The sequence below is a fragment of the Betta splendens genome, chromosome 4, assembly GCF_900634795.4.
Source record: "Betta splendens chromosome 4, fBetSpl5.4, whole genome shotgun sequence".
Lineage (NCBI taxonomy): Eukaryota > Metazoa > Chordata > Actinopteri > Anabantiformes > Osphronemidae > Betta > Betta splendens.
Genome location: NC_040884.2, coordinates 10,198,233 through 10,221,174, shown reverse-complemented (window position 1 = coordinate 10,221,174; position 22,942 = coordinate 10,198,233). Strand labels below are relative to the sequence as shown.

At 41.5% G+C, this 22,942-nt stretch overlaps 3 protein-coding genes and 3 non-coding genes across 7 annotated transcripts; 1 reads left to right on the top strand and 5 right to left on the bottom strand.

Moving 5' to 3' along the window:
* Positions 1–2,421: 2,421 nt before the first annotated feature.
* On the top strand, positions 2,422–5,818 carry b3gnt7 (UDP-GlcNAc:betaGal beta-1,3-N-acetylglucosaminyltransferase 7). 2 transcript variants are annotated; one of them, XM_029149013.3, is made up of 2 exons: positions 2,422–2,740; positions 3,500–5,818. In XM_029149013.3, the coding sequence occupies exon 2, from the start codon at positions 3,501–3,503 to the stop codon at positions 4,737–4,739; it is 1,239 nt and encodes a 412-aa protein (XP_029004846.1). In that variant the 5' UTR covers positions 2,422–2,740; position 3,500; the 3' UTR covers positions 4,740–5,818. The 2 variants fall into 2 exon arrangements, with proteins under 2 accessions (XP_029004846.1, XP_029004844.1); XM_029149011.3 differs by having other exon boundaries at positions 2,429–2,736.
* A 3,656-nt stretch (positions 5,819–9,474) lies between these two features.
* Positions 9,475–15,654, bottom strand: ncl (nucleolin). Its single transcript, XM_029148349.3, has 16 exons — positions 15,483–15,654; positions 14,429–14,524; positions 14,232–14,343; positions 13,777–13,911; positions 13,362–13,487; positions 13,039–13,179; positions 12,774–12,857; positions 12,458–12,581; positions 12,160–12,296; positions 11,938–12,064; positions 11,656–11,792; positions 11,441–11,570; positions 11,214–11,356; positions 10,878–11,004; positions 10,294–10,610; positions 9,475–10,159 (listed from the first exon to the last, which is right to left on the bottom strand). Exons 1-16 carry the CDS (start codon positions 15,498–15,500, stop codon positions 10,095–10,097), a joined length of 2,019 nt encoding a protein of 672 aa, XP_029004182.1. The 5' UTR covers positions 15,501–15,654; the 3' UTR covers positions 9,475–10,094.
* On the bottom strand, positions 10,717–10,844 carry LOC114854867 (small nucleolar RNA SNORA75). The gene has a single exon (XR_003785845.1). It is a non-coding gene; the product is annotated as a small nucleolar RNA SNORA75 (small nucleolar RNA).
* On the bottom strand, positions 12,665–12,735 carry LOC114854873 (small nucleolar RNA SNORD82). Its single transcript, XR_003785851.1, has one exon. It is a non-coding gene; the product is annotated as a small nucleolar RNA SNORD82 (small nucleolar RNA).
* LOC114854874 (small nucleolar RNA SNORA57) lies at positions 13,567–13,704 on the bottom strand. The gene has a single exon (XR_003785852.1). It is a non-coding gene; the product is annotated as a small nucleolar RNA SNORA57 (small nucleolar RNA).
* A 2,178-nt stretch (positions 15,655–17,832) lies between the features above and the next one.
* On the bottom strand, positions 17,833–20,807 carry nppc (natriuretic peptide C). The gene is made up of 3 exons (XM_029149530.3): positions 20,505–20,807; positions 19,400–19,693; positions 17,833–18,354 (listed from the first exon to the last, which is right to left on the bottom strand). The coding sequence occupies exons 1-2, from the start codon at positions 20,595–20,597 to the stop codon at positions 19,421–19,423; spliced, it is 366 nt and encodes a 121-aa protein (XP_029005363.1). The 5' UTR covers positions 20,598–20,807; the 3' UTR covers positions 17,833–18,354; positions 19,400–19,420.
* Positions 20,808–22,942: the final 2,135 nt, after the last annotated feature.

The window sequence follows — 22,942 nt, the reverse complement described above, 5'->3', positions numbered from 1 at the left end:
CACCTGGGTAAGAGTGTACAGAGAATATTTGGAACAGTAATTTAAAAAGTAGCCCTGTCCATCAATTCTGTATACAAGGAGAAACACAGTAATTATAATTGCAATAGCATTTTTTTATTGTTAAAAACGTAAAACTGTTTCTGTAATAACAAAAAAAAAACTATACTTACTATATCTTGAACACTGCACCTTCTGTGCTGGAGTCTCTTAGCTGCACCACTCTCCAATTACTGACTATGGTCCGTGCATGAAGTGCAATTCATTATTCATGTGTAAAATGAAAATTGAATAACGTCATTTCATGCTGTGTTTCGCTTCCGTAAATCGGTAAAACGCATTTGCGATATACTGATTTACCCATTCTCCTTTTCTCCACTTTCAAAACGAAATAAGAAAAAAGGAAACCGGGGGGCGGGGCCAGTCATCAAACTTTCACAATAAAACACCCAAGAGCATTGGAAGCGCAACATCGGCAAATATTTGTAGCTCTTGAATGATTGCGGTCGTGTTTTGACACACAATGAGACCCACATTGTTAACATTAATCAACGTAACAATTATTTATTTAGCCCGTCTCTGCTGACAACTGTCGATTACGTTACGACAGATAACGTAATGACAGATGACAGATTTTTCGGTTTATGATGAGACTGAAATCGCGTCCTCCTGCTTGGCCGGTTGATGCTCTTATGCCCAGGAAGACACTCCTGAACCTGGCTAACGGCTTGTAGCGCTTGCACATTGTTTTTGTTACACACTGTTAAGACATTGTTTTATACTGTCAATAGATTTTAAGATGGATAGCTGGGGAGATTGTTTTATACTGTTAATAGATTTTAAGATAGAAAAATATTAAATGTTCTATAATGTTCAGCCTTGAAGATGTTAAAGATTTTGTGATTTGGCAGATGCTTTTACCAAAGTGACTTGGAAAGCTGTATTATAAAATTGTGTAAAAGAATATTTGTTGAAATTATCTTAAGAAAAAATGGATTTAAACTTGGAAAATAAACATAGGTTAGAAAAAACATATGGGCAGTTGTGACTACAAGTGTTTTGTGTGGAAAAAAATGATTACTGCTTTAATATCATAAGACCATGTACGCAAGATGTTCAATGCAAGGTATGATGACTACTAAACCAATACCAAAGGTAGGTGGTGGAAAATAAAAAGATCCCCTGCAAGCACTCATCTGCTCTGTACATACAGTAACACCTGGATGTTGCGTGACGGATCATCTGATCACACACACTTTGCCTCAGAATCTGCCTCACAAAGATGATGTGATGCACATTAGGGCAGTCATGGCTCACAATTAGTTCAGTTTTTGTGAGGCAGGTTGAGTTGCTGTTATTCTCCCGCAGGTAAAGCAGGCTCTGAGACAGGAAGTCCAATAATGGAGCATACCTAAACAGCCACAATAACCTAATAAATCACTGTTTAGAATACTTGCAAAGACCGCCACAACATTAGAGTGTCTTCCTGGGCATAAGAGCATCAACCGGCCAAGCAGGAGGACGCGATTTCAGTCTCATCATAAATTGAAAAATCACCGGAACACCGCAGATGCGCCAAATTCTTCCTCATCAGGTGTCGACAAGGTCGTGATATCGCTGCAGTCTAATGAAGCAGGATGTCCCGAAAACTTAGCTTTGTTGGCAGGTGATTCTGTAAGTGACCCAACGGTGGCGAGCTGACGGACCTGTCATTCCTTTAGCAAACGCCATGTGTCGTAACGTAATCGACAGTTGTCAGCAGAGACGGGCTAAATAAATAATTGTTACGTTGATTAATGTTAACAATGTGGGTCTCATTGTGTGTCAAAACACAACCGCAATCATTCAAGAGCTACAAATATTTGCCGATGTTGCGCTTCCAATGCTCTTGGGTGTTTTATTGTGAAAGTTCGACGACTGGCCCGCCCCCCGGTTTCCTTTTTTCTTATTTCGTTTTGAAAGTGGAGAAAAGGAGAATGGGTAAATCAGTATATCGCAAATGTGTTTTACCAATTTACGGAAGCGAAACACAGCATGTAAAGACGTTATTCAATTTTCATTTTACACATGAATAATGAATTGCACTTCATGCACGGACCGACTATGGTAGCTATCAGATATTAGTGGTTTGATTAGTATTAGTTTTAAATGGGGGCGCTATGGAGCAGAAATAGTATGTGCTTAATGTTTTTAGCTTTATTATCTTGCTGTGTCCCTATCTACAGCATTTGGTGAATATGTTCTTTCATAGCCAAGGAAGGGGCCATTTTGAGTTCTATGTTGCTGTGTTTACACATTGTATGTGAGTATCGGTAATCTACTACTTTTGACTTTTCCAAGTCATCAGTGATTATCAAGTCACTTTGAATGTTTTGGTGGTTGGAAAGCGTGGGCGAACTCAAACGGACATGACGCGTTTTGGAAGCGCCATTTGTGTGGCCCCGGGGCCTGCCATACCTTCATTGATCGCCCGAGCTCCGTGCGTCCACGTAACTGCGCCGGAGGCTTTAAAAGCGGAGCTCAGCGTGGGAGTGGACGCAGTTCAGGAGCATCAGCAGACACAGAAGGGCCAAAGCGTTTCGCTATTTATCAGAACTCGGTATGTTGGACTAGGAATTGGGATGGAACCGGTTTTTATCGGTTTCTTCTAAAGATTAACGAGTCCCTCCTTCTGGGCTGGATAATCAGCATTTGTTTGGCCCGGGCAATTCTCTGAAGTGGGACGAACACGTTAAACACGTAAGTAAGTTTTTCTCTTTACTTTTCATCGCTGTCAACTTCATTTTCTACTGTGAGACTTAAGATCAAGGTGCCTCGAAGTCCGTGTGCGCAAATAGTGAAATCTTAAAAGACTGAGGACAAAGACCAGGATTTGAAGACCATTGTATTTTGGAATACATGTGAATTCTCCTGCCTTGTTTGTAGTAATTTGGGTGAAGGGGCCCACAGAGGAGCGTCTCAGGGGTCTGCAACGAGCCCTGGCATGATGGAAATATGAGAATCTTAAGTGCAGCGATTATTTCCGAACATTCCACGTGTTCCTCCAGATGTAACAGTGTTTTTTTTTCAGCGCAACTGTGCCTTTTTTGCATTTATGTGACCGGTGTCCGCTGTGTTTCTATGTCACGATATTCTGTATGCAATAAGCTCACGTATTTTACGTGAAATGCTATGATGATCCCTGCACCTCTGCTGGCTAAGAATTAAACAGAAAACCGGTCTCCCACCCATGCAAACACCGCTGACAATCTGCCCTTGTTTGTTTTACTGACTGTACAACAGCAAACATGACTAATGCAAATATGTGGTATTATAAAGGTTCTGGCTTATTGCTTTGCGTTTTTGAACAAATTTCATTGTGTCTATTTTATTTTATTTTATATTTTATTAATTATTTTATTCTTTAATGCTGAACAAAATGTTTCGTAGTAAGTAGTAGTGTAGTATGAAGTGTGTATTTTGCCTTCTCTGACCCATATCTGTGATCTTTGCCTCTTTCCAGAATGAACAATAGAGATCGCTGGAAGGTGTACAAGGGCATGAGCGTCATGTGCTTCCTGGCTGTGGTGGCGCTGACTGTAGTCCAGAGAGGGAGCATCAACATCGGGGCTCCCTTCGTGCTCAGTAGGCAAGCTCGCATGGATGGCTTTGGGGGAGTGGAGCCGGAGGCTGCGCTGGATAAGAAAAGAACTCCATCCTTCTGGAAGGTTGGCAAACAGCAGTCTAAAGTGAAAGTTTCAGCCCGCAGACAGCAGCCCATAGACAACGAGCAGAGCAGACACAGGACATGGGATGTAACCAGCTCCAACTGCAGCGCCAACCTCAACCTCACCAGACAGAGCTGGTTCACCAGCCTGGGGGACAACTTCAAGCAGTTCATGCTCTACCGACACTGCCGCTACTTCCCCATAACCTTCAATCACCCAGAGAAGTGCAACGGGGAGGTGTATTTACTCATGGTCATTAAATCTGTTGCCACCCAGCACGACCGCAGAGAAGTCATACGGAAAACTTGGGGCAAGGAGCAGGTGGTGGATGGGAAGAAGATAAAAACGCTCTTCCTGCTTGGGAAGCCCCTCAACGAGGCAGAGAGAGCAAATCACCAGAAGCTGGTGGAGTACGAGGACTACATCTATGGAGACATCCTCCAGTGGGACTTCTTGGATAGCTTCTTCAACCTCACCCTCAAGGAGACTCACTTCCTCAAGTGGTTCAACATTTACTGCCCCAGTGTGCGCTTCGTCTTCAAGGGGGACGACGACGTCTTCGTCAACGTGAAGAACATCGTCGAGTACCTAGATAGCAGCAGCCAGGAAAAGAACCTGTTTGTGGGCGACGTGATATTCAACGCCAGGCCCATTCGTCGAAAAGAAAATAAATACTACGTCCCTGAGGCCCTGTATAATAAAAACGCCTACCCTCCATATGCGGGCGGAGGGGGCTTTCTGATGGACGGGGCCCTGGCCAGGAGGCTTCACTGGGTCGCCGGCACCCTGGAGCTCTACCCCATTGACGACGTCTTCTTGGGCATGTGTCTGGAAGCGCTCCAGGTCACACCCGTTAAACACAACGCCTTCAAGACATTCGGCCTGGTGAGAGATCAGAACAGCAGGTTGAACCGAGAACCGTGTTTCTTCAAGAGCATGATTGTGGTTCACAAGTTGCTGCCGTCGGACCTGATCCACATGTGGAATCTGATCAACGGGGAGCTGGTTTGTGCTCAGAGAGTGGAGCTGCTATAGCTCCATGGGGAGAAATAGCAAAACGCCTGAAGGCAGCACAATGAAGCTGAGCGAGAACAGAGCAGAGCATGAGAGTCCGTTTCCTGTAAGCTCTCCTTTATGTGGAGAGGGCAATGGATCGGTTTAGATCCATGTAAATGATACAGATTTACAGTAGTGACCGTATAAAGGCCTGACATGGATAGCATGCCACCATAGAGGCTGTAACCAAAGTTAAACCACTGCATCAGCATACATGCTAGGGACCGTGCCTTGATCTATGTGCATTTTATTTGAATACATAACATGTTGCTCTGATGCACATTCTTTTGCGCCGTTCCTCTTTTTCCATGTTTGTGGTTGACAATACTGTCGTTCTTGTTTCAGCTTTAACCTGGATTTTTTTTTTTTTTTTTTAAACCACATCTGTCACTGAATCATTAGCGATAGCAAATGTCACAATGTGAGTATAATCTTTTGGGAGGGAAAGTGGTTTTCCTGAAACTAGTTTAATCTAATAAGGATATAAATGTAATTTGCATCAGCGTGAGCTATTAGAAGCTCGGGTTTAACAGTGGTTGCAGCTGTAAATTGTACCAATGTGGCTCATATGGCTTAAAGCAAGAGAAAGAAACAACTGGCTCTACCTCAGTAATCCATTTCCACATCTGTGGCCTTTAGCTGTCACAATAATAATAATCTGCATGCAGAGCGCGAGGCCCGGGTCCCTTGTTGTACCATAGCAAACCTTGCACTCGTTGTTTAGGTGAGTAAACATGGACTTCTCCTACTTAGAAACTACTGAAACCCACAAAAGATGTTTCGTGTTTAGTGTCTGTAGATGTGAATGTACTGATATACTTGACTTGAAATTCGCAGAGGGTTTACAATGAGACTGTGATCTGAATCTATTGCTGGTACAAACCTTTGACATGTTCGTTTTTATCATTCCCCAGTTAAATGGGGGGCATGTTAGTGGGATCTTTAATCAGCAACATTGTAGGATTAGTGGGTGCTGATCATGTCGGGGGTCATGGTCATTTAAATAAATGTAAATATAGAATATGTGTGTCTTTTGTAAATAAACTTCTTAAAACTTGTTTCTTTGATGGTCTGTTTCTGAATCTGCTCCGATTTTATGTTTTCTTAACAACATCTGTAAGATGTTTTGAGTAAACCAGAGTTTCTGTTGGTGACGTCCAGGTCTCACTGATGGAAATGTCAGTTTAAATACAAAAATGGTTTACAAATATATGCAATATATTATTGTTGTTGTCAGTTTAATTATTGTTCATGCTATTATTATTTTGCTACATTTCAGCCTTCCTGTAGTGATTTTTATACATGCTTTATTCCGACAGACTGATGCTTCATAGATTATTCTAGATGCCGTTGTTGTACTAGTCACATTTAGTGCTTTTCAGATGGTCTGATATTGTGTCAGTTGACCACAGTTGCTCACTGTAAAACCAGAGTTAAATAAAATTAAATACAATAATACATTAAATTTGGCCCAAAGCGACAGAAAGACCATCAACACAAAGCAAACACCTCCCTGTACTTCTTTACAATCTCCTGCGGAACAAAAGTCTCAACAGCTCCACAGAAACTGGATCTTCTAGATTACGTTTCATGCAGGTCACACTTGCCAATACAGTGTAAGAGGGTGTATTACCAACAAACATCCTCCTTTGTTATCATGATGTGTCACTAGCGGTTTGTGTTTTTCATGTTTTAAAACTGGTGTCAGTCATTGGGGGCAACGCAACCAAGTGAATGCTTGTCTATAATTCATTGTAAATCTAAACTATGGGGCTGGTACACAAAATTTTTATTTCCTTACGTTTAATGATTTTTATCAGAAGTGGTAACGTGCATTATAAATTTGAGCATGAGACTCATTTTATCCTCTGCTTTGTAACAACTGATCTAGAGACACCCCAACAGCGAGAACTCATTTGCCTGAAAAACTGCTTTTGAGGGTTTGTGGAAAAATGTGCTTATTGACGACAAACCAGGTTTTACTGTAGGAAAAATGTCCCACCAGAGTGAAGATGTTTGAGTCAATACAACCAGCTTTGCAACCTGCCTGCAGACCACAAGCTGCATGTTTGCTGACACTAATTGGAGGGTGCTTTAGATGTCAGGATGATCTATGGGTCAGCTGGAAGGAGCCGAAAGCCTTCACACTAACCCTCTATTTTCTTCAAAGGCCTCTGGAGCAGCATTAAAGATGGGAACACTGGTGCTAGGGCTTAAATTAAAAAGACATTTTACAGTCTGCTGGCTCTCGTATTTACTTTAAAGACATACAGAGATGTGTTCATGCAACTCTTTGACTAAAGAGGCACAGAGTGACACTCGATGGTGATGAAATAAAATTCAGTAATGGTGTGTGCACACAAGACACAGCACTGAGCTGAATCAACGGAACCACATAGGGCCTCGAAGTCGCATATCATAAACCCAGGGTTTATATCAAGACTGAAACCACCATAGTGTAGAGTCCACGTCATCAAGACTCACATGTAAATCACTTGCTAATTGACATGTAAGCTCTCAGTCTAATTGGGGGAAAAACTTATTCCCAGTGCTGAGATGTTATACAAATGCAAAAATTACCTTACAGCTCATCTCTACTGTGCAACATCTAACACAAATTGGACAGGGACATGAAAACCTAGCCTCCCTCTAGGATTTTGTTCAATCAGGAGCATGTTAACACCTGAATTATGAGTGGAAGTACTCATGGTTTTGGTAAAGATTCATTATTGGTTTTGAAAAATGGTTGAACCATGCTCATTGTGTTGCTCTGGTTCATCTGTCCACTGTCCAGCACAAGCGGATCATTCTGGACATAGCGACAGAGCGCCGCTAGCATGACCTCTGTCGCTGTCACCATCTGTAACTGGAGGCATTCAGGGGCTGCCGTACAACAATAATCCCTGTTCAGCTGGGAGGATCAGGGGATGACAGCCCACTCCTGTCCCCTGTCAGGTGGTGTCACTGATGGCACAAATGTGCCAGGCAGCTCAGGGTAAGCGTTCATCAACTCCCTCTGAATCACAAAAAAGCTCTACTAAGGTCAGCTTCAGCAGCCAAACAATGCTCTCTTTGGTGGAAGTTCCTCAACACAATTCAAAATGATTCCTACAATAGCTGGACATGCTCCTGATGAGGAGACGGATGTTCTCCGAAGGATCCCCCGCCAGACCAGGGTCAGAGAATCAGTCAACTCCCGGACAGTCCGTAGACTCGACATTGCAGCGGTGGGCGGAATGAGACACGATGTCGCAGAGGTGCTCGATTTGATTCAGGTCTAGGGAAAGGGTGGGCCAGGCCATAGCATTGATGCCTTCACCATGCAGGAAGGTCTGTGCAGCTCTTCAAGAGACCTCCTAGACCATCACCGACCCACTACCAAGCCAGTCATGCTGGAGGATGTTGCAGGAAGCACGACGCATGCATCTCTGGACTCTGTGAGGAGCATGATACAACACTGATGAATCTGCCAGTGCTGGTGTTTCCTGGCAAACGTGAAATGCTGAAAATGGCACTAAACGCACATCCATACACAGTCTGCGGGGATTCGGATCTCATCTATTCCTCACAGGCTCAAACATGAGGACTGCACGCGAGTTCGGGGAGGGAGTAGGTTTGATCCTTCCTGTGCTTCAATAGTCGTCATAGTCATAATGAGGTGTTTCTCAGCTTGACCTGTCAGCTTGGTTTTCACAAAACATTCAAGACAAAGGACTGATTTCATTTCGAATTCACTTTGCTCCATAGCCATGAGAATACTTAAAGAAATATTTGTATGTAAATATCTATATATAAATGTTACTGATCCAATGACGAAAAAGGCCTCACTTAATTAAAAAGCTTGTATAAACGGCCAATGTGTGCACAGTTCCACACAAAGTCATTGTCATTTCATGGTTACAGGTTACCGGTCAGGGCCTGACACCTAGTGGACAAATGGGGGTTTGGTATCCAATTCATCTGTAGAAACACAAAAACAGACAGTCATTGTTATCAATATGCATTTGTTAGTGTTGTGTGTAATGTTAGAGCATTAGATAGCCTACCTTATTCAGTATGAGGAACTTTAGCTCAGCACAAATAAAAGGCCTAAATCAAAACCAAATGCATTCATTCTAAAATCAAGTATCTGACTTCCCATGTCTTTTTAGAGCGTCCCCTTTTATAGCCACTGTGGCCCTCCGTTCCCACAAGCCTGATGATTTTTGGAAGACAGAAACTCACATCCAACTATTGAAGCAAAATTCCAGACATGACATGAACTGTATATATAAATGCTTCTAATGTGTATAATCATAAAAGTTTTGTTTCTGAAGTCCTTATAATTTTACAGGTATGCTACACAAGCGACTAAGTGAGATTTCACGTTTTAAGGGCCATATGTATTGTTCACTTTCTCCACCTTCATATTAAAAAAAAAAAAAAAAGTCTGTAAAAATACAGCATTCAGCCATTTTTCAAGCATTAATTTTATATCTAAACAGTGATGGCTACCACATTATTTTGGTTATGGCATTAGTACGTGAGATCATTGGCTATGGCCCTAGCAAAACATTGTGTGCATGACCCAAAAAAACCCAGCAAAGTCAACAAGGCATTAAAAAAAAAAAAAAAAAAAAAGTGTGCCTTCAGCATGTACATAAAAGGAACTGTAACATTAGATCTTGACTGGGCCAATTACCCCATTAAGAATTAAAAGTTAAGAATGACAACATTTAAAAATCACCCTACAAGTTTTATTGAATAACATGAAAATCTTTAGATTCTGAGATGGGGAAAGATAAATGGACAATGCACTACAAATATGTTACAGTTACGAGTCACTCCGTGACCCCACCAAACAGGAACATCTTTGCTCACTCAACGCTCTCAAATCTACCAAAATATGCTTTGCACATTACAGTAAAACTTGGCACCTAAAGCAAACTAAAACGAAATAAAAACACAATACGAGTTTTTTTTTACAAAAAAAAAAAAAAAAAGTAAAATAAAACAAAGTTTAAATTTACACGATGTATCTGACAGACTTGTTTTTCCACAGCAAACTTGTTTGATAGACTCATTCCATTTCTTCGGAAAACCAAGTCAGCTAATGAGGGCAGGAGGTGCAAGTTTGCATTCAGGACATTCAGTTTTCACACATAGCACATGAACTGAGAGGGTCAAAAGTACCATTCCGGCAAACAAGTGGCCAAAAGGGCAAGGTTGAGTGAAATAAAGGGCTAAAATGCCCATAAACAGTTAAATACATATCAATGATGCTTTCTGGAATGTCCAAAAGCTCTGAAAACTGATGAAACCAGAGTCCATTCAAAGAGTAAAATAGACTAAGAGTTAGTCATCAAACTTAATTTTCTTCCCCTGGGGTTTGGCTCCAAATCCTCCGCCACCTCTTCCTCCTGTAATTAAAAACAAAAGCAACTTTGTTAACCAGGCTGAAGAACCAACCTCACTGTCAGATTCATTCTTGGTTTAGACTTTTCATAGTAAAAATTACTTCCCAACTGGTCTTAGTTCAAATGAACAAACATACCCATGAAGCCACCACGTCCTCGTCCACCTCCACGAGGGCCTCCTCTTCCTCTGCCTCCCCCACGGCCACCGAAACCACCACGACCACCTCTGCCTCCCCCACGACCACCAAATCCTCCACGGCCGCCGAATCCGCCACCAAATCCGCCGCCGAATCCACCGCCGAATCCACCACCTCCGCGGCCTCCACGGAAACCTCCTTCACCTTTGGGCTTGGCATAGTCTAAGGTCACCTTGGTGCCATCAATTTCACCATCATCCATTGCCTCCTTGGCTGCTTTGCAATCATCCTCATTGTCGAAATCCACAAAGCCAAACCTGTAGGGAGGGTATAGGTACAGCTCTTTAGGAGAAACACAGGGATGCTTTACACAAGGTTCAGCAGCTGAAAAATTGTTCAACAGGAAGAAGAACAAGAAAATAAAACTGTTTCACAGCAGACATGGGCAACTCCCACCAAGGTAGCTGCCTGTATAAACTGCGAGTTTTCTCTACTTCTCATGCGAATCCATTTGCCGTCACTGTTTGACAGGGAGGTGCTCATGAGAAGAGCATAAACAAACTTTAAAATTCCAACTGGCTTACCCTTTAGACGACCCAGTCTCTCGGTCTGTGACTATTCTGGCTCCTACGGCACTCTCAAATGCATCCTTAAGGGTCTGATCAGTTGTGTCCTCAGACAGGCCCTTTACAAAGAGGGTTTTTGTTGGACCTGGGAGCAAAGAAGTAATTGATAAATTAAGGTTGCCCTAGAGTTTGTCTTACAGAATGGTCACTTTGATAATGCCTGACAGCTGAAAACTCTAGACCAGATCAGCACTTGACTATCCTTGAATCTTCACGTGGTTTCAGGAGGTTATTTTGTCATCATATCTGGCCAGGGCTACATCAGACCAATGCTTGCCCACTTTAGACACCTACCTGCATTTCCTCTGCCACCATCTCTGCCGCCACCATTTTGGCTGTACTCCAGTCGGACTGTTCGGCCATCAATTTCTGTGTTGTTCAAGTTATCCAAAGCCTCCTTGGCGTCTTCTTCATTCTCAAATTCTACAAAAGCATAACTAAAAAGGAAGAAGGCCAAAATCAGAACATTACTTTGTGTACTTTAACGTCACCTTAGTGTAGGCACCAACAAATACACGTACCCTTTGGCTCTGCCATCTCTTTGTGGCATCCTTATAGCAACTGCCTTCTCAAATGTGGACTGCAAGGTATCCTCTGTAGCACTATAAGCAAGATTGTTCACTACCAGGGTTTTACAAGGTGCTCCTGCTGCTGTTAGGCGAAAGACAAAGAAAATATTGTGACCCAGGGCTAAAAAGGTTTAATACATACAGTAGATCAGTACAGTAATATTTACCTCCTACTTTAGGCCCCTTCTGGCTTTTTCCTCCAACATAGTCAACAATAATAGACCTTCCCTGTACATCAGCTCCCTGGGCCTCCTCCATCATCTTCTCAGCATCAGCTTCAGTTTGGAACTCTACAAAGGCAATTCTGTCAAAGAGAGTTACAGTTACGAAACAATCATTTGAAATGCTGTCAGCTGGAGTGCAGGGGAAATATACTTTAAGAATATACATAGAAATGTTCGTTAACACAGACTGGCCTTGTAGAATTTAAAGAAAAGGTTGGTCCTTACCCCCTGTTTGAACCATTCTGGCCTACAGGTAACCTGACGTCAACTGCATTTTCAAAGACTTCCTTGAGGTCATCAGCCGTTGCAGAATATGGAAGGTTTTTAACAAACAGAGTCCGCGCATCCTTTTCTGTGGAGGAAACAAAAAGGTATGATTCCTTTAAATGGCTACTGCATGAATGCTACACATCAGACAGACAATACACTGGAAATAGAACAGCATACCTTTCTTGCCCTCCTGTGAGCTCTCCTTGCTTCTGGCCTTGTCCAACTTTAGCTCCTGCCCCATGAACTTCTTGCCATTGAGCTCCAGTGCCTTCTGCATTTCCTCCTCAGATGCAAAGTCCACATAGCCAAACTTCCTTTGGGTCATGCAAATAAAATGAGTCTTTTGAATGCATAAACACTTTCAACAGAATTAAGTTTGCCAATAGCCAGTATCAGCTACATGCATTCAAATCTCCATTCTAGAGCCAACATCAGAACAGAGCACAACAGGTAACTCCGTTATCTAATGACTTACTTGGATCCACCCAAGCGAATGTCAGCAATCTCAAGGCTGTTCTTTGAAAAGAACTTCTTAAGGGATGATTTGATTTCTTCGAAGTCCTTATTTGAATTCAAGTTGCCAACAAATAGACAGAAACCTGTTGAAAAAAAAATATTTTTACTGAGCTTAATTTTGATAAAAAAAATTGTCCATTCATTATTTGGTTTATTTTTATTCATGACAAATTCAGAAAAAGATTCAGGTGACATCACACATCAGTATTAAGTCCCTTACTCATCATCATTATTGCCATCATAGAACTTGGCTGGGCTAGTAATTTAATTCTGACCTGTGCCTTCTGACTTTGCCTTTTTGGCAGGAGGTGTAGCCTTTTTGCTCTCTGCCTTCCTCTTGCCAAGGGTCACTGCAGCGTCTGAAAAAAAAAAAAGGGAAAAAAAAAAACGTTTAAAATTTAAATTATTTCGCCAAGACAGCTTGCAGGGGGAGGGGCAATAAATTAACATGAGCTTCAACAGTTGTGACAGTAATCTTGTAAACTAAACACCCATAAAAGTGCAACATACATTGAGTTTGTCAATGAAACCAAAACATACCCTCTTCCTCGTCATCCTCCTCCTCTTCCTCCTCATCGTCGTCGTCGTCCTCCTCCTCCTCCTCTGACTCTTCCTTTGCCTTAACCATGCCTGCTTTCTTTGCCTTTGTGGCAGGAGTTGTGTCCATCTCTTCTTCTGAGTCTTAAAGCATAATCAAAATTTACATTTACAACATTCAACCTACATTTCAGTCTATTGCAATGCAACATCAGACAAGGCAATAAGGTGACATCCTACATGATCAGTATTTACTTTCTAATAACCATAAAAGCAGGTACAACATGTAACATGTACAACAGTAAGCCGCACAGATTAGAATTAACCTTCATCATCGTCATCATCATCCTCCTCCTCTTCCTCAGCGGGCTTTGCTTTTACAGGTTGTTTGGATTTTGGTTTGACGGGAGCAGCCTTCTTAGGGGGTGGGGCCTCTTCCTCTGATTCCTCATCTAGAGATTATACAAGAATTGTAAATACAAGTAGTGCCAAGTAGTTGATCTTAACACAAAACATTTATATAATTGTCACAAATGTCACAGCGATTGAGGATAGAACCAGTAGACGATGAAACACACTGGCACCGAAGACATAGCACTGTGCTTTCTTTTCCTCCGTACATTACACACATGAGTACTTAGCAACCACATGTATGCCAAGAAATGGAGGGTGTGTGGGATTGTCAGTTAAAAAAAAGGCACAAAATAAAGCTATGGTAAGTTTATGGAACTTTAATTTTACCATCGTCATCCTCGTCGTCGTCTTCATCGTCGTCGTCCTCCTCCTCCTCCTCCTCCGCTGCCGCAGGGGCAGCCTTGGCTGTTTTTTTTACTGGGGTTTTCTTTGGTGGGGGTGCTTCTTCTTCAGATGACTCTTCTATAGGTAATTGACAAAGCATTGGCCGAGTTTCTAAGTCAGCATTTCTACTGATGATGCACCTTGAACTGCTAGTTTTACATAGGCTAAAGTGAGTACATTTCAGCATATTTTACAGAATTTGGTAAATTTAAAAAATATTCACATTCTAGTTGTGAAATTACAGCTTAAATTGCTAACCAAATATTTGGAAAACAAATCTAAAGCCTGGTGAAAAGGTTTATTCCTTTAAGTCTATAATATTTTAGATGACTGCAGTCAAGCCATTTTACATTTTTTTGACATTTTCTAGAATTATTTGGGCACACTTAATTGTTTACCAGAATCATCCTCTTCCTCATCTTCACTTTCTGCTTTTTTTGCTGCACTGCCATTCTTAACAGCTGGGGTTGCCTTAGCTGGTGTGGCCTTCTTGCTTTTAGGTGGAGGGGTCTGCAAATCCAAGAGAGATCTATTAAAATCTTTGAATGTACAAAACGTTTCACAAAGCTAAAAATTACAATGAGAAGTACTGTACCTCCTCTTCACTGTTTTCCTCTTCACTAGATTCCTCCTCTACTTCTTTAGGAGGTGGTGGAGCCTTTTTCTTTTGGGTTGCTTGCTTTGCTGCTGCCTGTAAAGAAAAAAAAAACTTTTACACTAGCCATGACAAATTTGGCTGCAGATTAAAATCCACATATGATCATCCAGACATTCTGCAGCATGTTTGCCAACATGGAGGATGGCAACACGTGGTACCTTTAGAGAGTTAAAAACAACCCGAACATGTCCCTATTCTAATTAAAAAAAAAACTTAAAATACATTTTCATATATTAGCAGACTGATCTAGGGCACTTTTAAATGACCCTGTTCTGAGCTGGCGTTTGCAGGTCTTCCATCTCGTGTGAAACGTCGAGCAGACGTAAAACCCACGTGGAGAGCAGGAGGTCGGGCAGCTAGCATGTTGGCTAACTACGGTCTCAACACATGCACGTAAACGCAACTAAAATGCAATCGAAGGCGGCAGCAGAGCAAAAGCAGTGTAGCATTTAAACGAAACTGATAATCGCCGATTTACAAGTATCTGGCAATTAACCAAACTATAGCGTGTAACAATCGTGCTAATGCTACCGGTGATCAAATTACACGCTTGTCTGGTCAACAGTAGTTGATTTGAATAAATAAAAATAATAATTTAAAAAACGTTTATTAAAGCTTGTAGTTTGATTTCACGTCTATGCGTCCAGATAAAGTCCATGTTGATGTCGAGAGCGCGCATGAATGCCATCTTGAGAAGCCTGCTAGCGTTAGCAGGCCAGAAAACCAAGAGGACGGCACAAACATGGCCGATCTCGAACGACATATAGAACGAATGTAGTCTCGCTATAATATCCGGGCCAAGCGATTTGCTAAAAACACGATGCAACATAAGGAGTAGCAAACGTAAGCTATGTTGCATGTACATACATTTACTCTAGATACCAGCTTCCTACTACGCACGCACGCAGTAACTCCGGTAAAGGCCGCGTGCCTCAACGCAGCTTCGTGTTTATAGTAAATGCGCAATAAAATAGACGACTCTCTGTCTTACCTTTGCTAGTTTGACCATGATGATGCCGTATGCTTCACTGGAACACAAAAAACTGGACCTTTGTGGCGAAGTAATGAAATAGCCTGTAAATGCACGTGGCTTAACCTACTCCGTGGGACATTAGGCAGGAAAGACAGATATGTTCAAGATGCGCCCGTTAGTCTCTCGCTCTGCGCGTTCACGACGACCCGCCCACATGACGCTGTCGACCAATCACAGGTTGCACAGTGCCCGCGGCTTTCTACGTAGGCAATCGTCACGGAGGCTACAGAAACCGGGCATAGTGTGTTACCTGCACTCTAATGCTCATTCAGGAAATCAATGATTAATCATATATATCTGACAAGACCCTTTGACATAATTCCACTCTATTGAAAACGATAGCAGCGACGCTGAATTCATTACAGTGAGTGTGTAAAGCAATTTAATCACACTACTCATTTCACCTATTTAATCTTAGGTGAAAAAATCCCCACACGTGCTCATTCAGTGGAGACAAACTTTACTAGTACTTCCTGTCACAGCAGCTGTTTAAAGGGTATCGACCACGTGTTCTGGGACAGTAGCCATCGACCACATGTTAGACCCCACCACGTGTTACCAACTGTAGGCTCAAAAGGAAGACTACAATTTACTACACTGTGTCCGTGTTACATAAACTTTATACTGTCTTTGCGAATTCATTTTTTAATTATCACAACACTGTACAAATTGCCATAACACAAAGGAATTTTAAAAAGGAAGTATAGTTCTTAATAATAACATCTTTGTAAAGTTTTGTCTTATTTTGTTTTATAATACACTTTTGGTCATGTTATCAAAAAAACATTATGATTTTTCTAGTTTTTCTAAAGTTTTGTCCCACTTCTGAAGAGTGAGATATGAAGACGTTAATGCCAAATCAGCAGTAATTAACCCTGAACACCACACAGAGGCAGCATTGCATTTTCCATTCTGCTTATTTCACAGATCACTAAGCCAACCAGTCCCACCCTGCTAGTCCCTCTTATATGAAGTGTTACTGCTGACAACTATTCTGTGCCATGGAGCTGGAGTCGTGAGCTGGGAAAGCTTCTCAAGCAGAGCAATTGTACAGGCTACATTTTGAAAATTAAATAATGTTGATTATTGACTAATGTACTTACATTTAAGTCCACTTAAATTTACACATTTATCTTATCAAATATGGATGTAACTAAACTGTCATGGAAACTGTCTGCCATCTCCTGACAAACTGTCTCAACCTGCTCCTCAAAAATGAAAAAAAAAAAACAAGAACAAACAAAGGCATATGTTATAATCCTAGCCCTAACTTCTGGAAAACACAATACAGAAATGGTTGTCCATCCATGCATCTATTCATCAATACACACTCACACTTCAATAGACAATATTTGGTGATAGGTGTGTTTTTAAAGTGGACATTTCTGTGATGCAGTGCTTGATTATTTGTGACAAAAACCTTGTGTTTTTGTTTTCCTCGGAGGGAAATTAATTTATTCATTTTTTAATATAACCTTAATTCTATTCATAAAGTGTATGAAATCTTACGTTTGTAATATGAAGATTTTAATTTTTGTTGTTCAACACAAGGGACAACATTAATTAGGTTTAAAAAGCATCAATCGACTAACTCAAGCTTTATGATTTAGGTTTAGGTTTTAAAAGTTGTCTAAATTATAGAGCCATGGTATTTTTGTAACAGGTGTCACTTCTTTCTTCCCGTTGCTTCAGCTCTGTGCTGCCCTCTAGCATGAAATAGTATAAGTGCTATACATCAATATTAATCCCAAGTTGTTCAGTACCTCTTTGGATTCTGTGTATGGGACGACTTTATTTCTAAGGCAGTTCTCACAGTTATGCAACTGTTCCTCATGGACACAGTGTGTACAGGTCTTGGATGATTTTAAATATTTCAATCTATTGGCGACAATGGTAACTTACATCTGTCTCAGCGTCAGTCAATGGCAACCTTTAACCCTGTCTGTCTAAAGTGTGACTTGGAAAGTCACCCACTAGTTGCTTTTATATGTTTCCCTCTGAGATTTTTTGTTTAGCTCACATTTTCTTGTCCTGTTTTACAAATAGCTGATTATTGTAGGTTTTTTACATTTTTGGTGCAACATAATGCTCAGGCTACTGCACTTAAGCATACTCAGAGACCTCTAAATCTAATAAATTCAGATCCACTAGCATGATATTACAATTGCCCTTCTGCTTTGTTATACTTTGTAATAACGAAACAAGGAGAACTTTTTCCTTTGGCAGCTCTTGACCAGCAGTTCACCTTCCCCCAAGATGTTCAGAAACCCCCCATTGGCTACGACACAAAACCCTGAGAAGATACATGTAAGTGCACATGGAATGTTCTCTTTATCGTTTCTGAAAACATTTACAATTATATGAGACAAAAGAAAAACGTAACAAACAGAATTGACCTGCATTTTTCATCCATTTTCAAAATGTTACATAAATAAAACTCATATTTATAAATATCTCTTTTATAAACATATAAATAGTTTTTAAACATAAATACATTTATGCAGGGGAAGATGAAGTACATGAATGTACAGCAGCAGCAAACAATATACAGCTTTGCAGTTTGTAGTTTTTACACCATTGTCCGCCATTTTGTAATATGCATCTGTGTCTGTACGGTATAGATACGTACATGTATATATACCTGCATATCTGTTATATATTTATATATACTTATATGAGGGTTTTGTAGCAATGTCATCTCAGTCTTTGTTTATGCTGGTCGCAGTGAAATTCGTACCAAAAATCTGCCACTTGGTGAGTTTTCCCTTTTTCCCGCTCACAAGCGAGAGAAAAGTGAACCTCCTCTTGACCAAACACATCGTCCAGATATCTAGGAAAAAAAGAAGACGTTCAGACCAAACATTTATTGACAGCTTCATATTTTGATCTGAGGAGGGATTTTATTTGCCTCATTGTTTGTTGTTCATCACTTTCCCCCTAAGCACAGAATTTGAGCCCAGACAAACACATGTCTAACAGAGTTTCACAGGTTTAAGACGTTGCCGCCTATTGGAGGAATGACGGGTGTCAACTGATGAAAAACACACCGGTGTTAGTCACGAAAACAACACTCCCCCATAAGGATTTCACAGTTTGCTACAACCACAAAAGGCCCGAAGCCTCAGGACTAATTGTGCGTCACCTATAGCTTCCTTGTTACTTTATTCACCACCACATCCCCTTTGTTGTTTTGGGTAAAATCACTTGAGGAAAGCGAATGGGTTTCCCAGAAAGACTCCGGCCACCACAGGGTGCTGTGTTTTCATGTCGGTGTGTGGGTTTGCCCATCCCTATCCCCTGTTCCCTCCTCCAATCTGTCCTGTTTTCTTCTTAAACCTGATGAATTCCTTTTCTTGATTAAGCGGACGGAATCATTCACAAGGATGTGCGACACAAGAATAAACTTCCTAAATACTCAGTGTATTGTTTCCCATCCATCAGTTTACATCAGCGTAAATGGGCTTTCCTGCTGTCTTCAAGGAGGTTCCTGTAATAAGGAGGGAACGCCGCTAGACATTGGATGATGTCACTGCTTTAACCAAGCTTCCTGATGTGACTTATCATCATTGCTTGTATCAGTGGGAGTCGGGTTATGCTCGTTTCGGCATTTATGGTGATTTCTTTTATTAAGATGATGTATGACCCTGAATTTACTGGCATAAACAGCCATGCACTGTCATCACAGCACTTGGTTGGTCTGGTGTGTTGATGCCTTTTTTCTGTCTTGTTCCCTTGGTCTACCTATTTCTCTTGTCATCTTCTTTCTATTTTCTAGGCTACATGACCACATATCTAGTTCCTCTCCTATTCCCCACTATTGGCTATTCCTATTTCTTCTTCAGCCTCAAATCATGCGCTCATCAGCGGCCACTCACCATCGCAGCGCCGCTCCAAGCCTAGCAACCCATGCCGCTGATGGTTCCTATCCTGTCCATCTTGTGTCCGAAGCAGCCACTCCGTGACGTGGAACCCCCCTTCTTGTTTCCCGCTTTGTGCTTCCTCGGGGCGGGTTGGTCGTTAAGGAGGCGAGCCCACATCCCTCTGGCCCGGGTGTCCATGCGTAAATCTCGAAGTAACCGTATCCGAGAGCGCACATCTTCTAGTCGCCGCTCCCTCTCCTCCGACTCCAAAAACTCCGCCAGCTCCTCGCCCAACAAACTTCTGAGAGACTGGAGGAAAGATCGGGGGAATAAATAAACCATTACTCCCTCAGGCAACCGCATTATGATACATTTGAAATACAAGCTTGCTACTTGTTTGAGCAGAGCATAATATTTGATCTGATAGGATATATATTGCATAATATTTGATTTACAGCGGTGGTAAACCTCAGCGTGGCGCAAACAAACACGATGTGCACTGGCCAGGAAAGAAACTGTAATTTGCGCAGCTTTTACGCACAGAGCTGTGGGGTGAATGGTGATAAATATTGGCAGTATCCGTCCAAAAATGGACTTTTAAATACATTTTGCAGTATATTTGAGAGTTCTGCGTATTCATTTTCTACTCGCGTTCGTTCATCTCCGTCCCATTGCAGAAACAGGTGCCTATGGTCTGAAGTCAGGTTGCTCATCATTTCGAAGACGTTCATAATTCTAGTGGCTAGATAAAATATCATTCGGATGTGCCTTGGCCGATCCTTCATCATTAAATTGTATTCATCAAGCATATTTCAGATAAGTTTATACTTGAAGATTTTAGCTGATTTGACTTTGAGTGCTTGTCGAATATATGTCTCATATTAAAAACACGATCAAAGGAAAGCTTCAGACTCACAATGTGGATAAAAATGTAAACCCTGACTACAATTACAAAACTATGATGCGCAAAACACTTGTCATGATGCGTACTAATAGTTTTAGGCACCAAGACCGCAGAATATAATTTACTCCTGAGGCTTTATTCATCTCCCAACAACAAATGGCCTGAATAACATATCCGAAGTATTAAGTAATGAGACCATAGATACCTTATTCTTACCTTCTGCTGCGCCGGAGATAAAGGCTTTGCTCCTATTCGCACTGAAAGCAGGGTGACCATAAGTCCACAGGCGACCAAGTAGGACAAGTTCATTTTGACAAGTGTTCGGTTCTTCCTCTGCGCTGAAGTTCAAAAAGAGGGGCGGTAGCAGCAGTCAATCAGCTGTTAAGCGCAAGAGACGGTCTTTTACTCCAAAGCTCCTCAAGTGCTCTGACTCTCTGTATTAGCCCTCGCCGCTTTATAGCCAGCCTATGGTGATGTCATGGCAACGTGCGTAATGGTCCTGCTTCGCCAACTCCCTGTTTTCTGTACCTGTCTCCGAGCGTGGCAGGGATTAATTAAATGATACCACCTCCGGTCATCGGGGCTTTGCAGGAAATACGAACCGCTGTGATCTATCAAAATGTGGCGTTTTTTAACTTTTAGACCTCTGGCACCGCTGCAGCTCCTGAAACCGAAGGTGGTTTCAAAGGCTGAGCGTTTAGAGCTGAAGAGCGACTTTGGCTGAGGAATGACGTGGAAGATGCCAGCCGCCTGCGCTGCGAAACATCTTAACAAGTCATATATTCTTTTGGGAGAGTGGGAATGACACATTTCCAAGTGGTGCCACTGGAATTAAACGATTTAACTTATCTCAGACAGGTTCCAGGAGCCGAGTATGATCAAGTGGACCCTTTCTTAATCGAAGCACTTTGAACGCATCTTAACCACATGAATTGTGCTGGTAACAAGTGTATGTCTTCACCTCTCTTTGACTATTATCAATATATATTTTAAAAGTTAGACCTTAAACCTAATAGAATACATGTAGTTATGCTGATAAAGAAATCATTTTCAAGATTTACTTCACTTATTGTCATTAGGAGAATACATGGTGTCACCTTGTCTCACATCACACCAGATGTGTATTGTAGAACACCAACACACAACAGACACATGCTGAGGTCTCACAGGGATGCAGGCTTTGGCTGGATGTGTGCGTTTCATGTTTAACCCACCACCTGGCTACATTCAGAAAGACGCTTGATTAACACTCCTTTAGTAATTATCTTCTATTAGTCGGACTCCTTCAAACAACACACAACACACTGATGAAGTCAGCCATGACCCAATAGTCTAGAACAGAACCTGCTTAGAGTTGGATCAAAGAGCGTTTCTGACAATTCTTAACGGATGCTAACGCAACAAAAAGAGCTCGCAGGTCGTTTACCGTAGATTTTCTATTTCAACAAAACTCGTTACATCAACAGCTTTTTGTTGCACCACAGAGGACCATTAAAGGAGAAATTAAACTCAGAGCACCGACAGTTTTACCGAGCAAGAAGGTGCACCTCTAATGAGCTCAATGCAGCGATGACCCAAACCTGAATGCGGCCATAAATCCTTGCATGGATCAATAGGAGTCATAAAACAACACTTTAAGTTTGCATTTCACAATTGTACTGATTAATGTTTAAAGCTTCACCCAAAACAGGAAAACAGTGTTGAAATACAGCATGTTCTGACTGACACCAACCAATGAGTCAGAGACTGACTGAATAAATATAATTGGAGAGAAACCATGTGACACAGAATCATTTATTCTGAGAAAACAATGCAATCGTCAGTTTCCAGCGTTTTTCAGCGTGGACTGATTTTTAGAGCAGAGTTGTAAAGTCAGGCGGCACTGTCTGTTTTGGAACACAGAGTGGCAGTATTCGCTGTGCCGAAAAGTGAAGCGTGTTTACTGGATCAATACCATCCTGCAGAACTATGCCATTCACAGCACCATCGAATGGAAGCAGCAAAAAGGCAATGACGATGACACGCAGCTTCTGAAATGTGATGAAGGAAAGTCCACAGTTCTCTGAATTTGTGTGCAGTCACATTCATTTATGTGCAGCTAACGTGTTCAGGTGCTGCAGGGAGATGAGCTGAGCTGAGCAACGTGACAACTAAAGCAACTTGCAAAGATGTAAGAGCTGTTTGCAATGACAGTATTCATAATCTTTACCCACTATCAAAGCTAAGACTTGAACCATGAACAACATGCAACAGGCCAATATTCTGATATTTGACGTAACAAGAGCCATAAAATCCTTCAACTAAACTGAATTGAATATTATTGATGTACACAAAGACACTCAATAGAAGAATCCATCTCATCCACCAGCTTTGTGCAGTGTTCTCAGTTACACTGTACAGAAGCCAAATATCTGTTTGCAGCATGGCCTAATGACAATGACTAAGTCCTGTTCAGTCACTACTGCAGGTGATGTTTATGTGTCCATGCAGCCTGGACACAAAACACAAACGCATTTAAACAAGATAAAGATAAAACAAAATAAACTACAACCCCAAAGGCCTAAAACCTCTAGTTTTAATAAACCTAGTGGACATTCATCCATTCTTCTTCGATTGAGTAAAACATTTATTTGTGAAATCTTTTTCATCTCTGA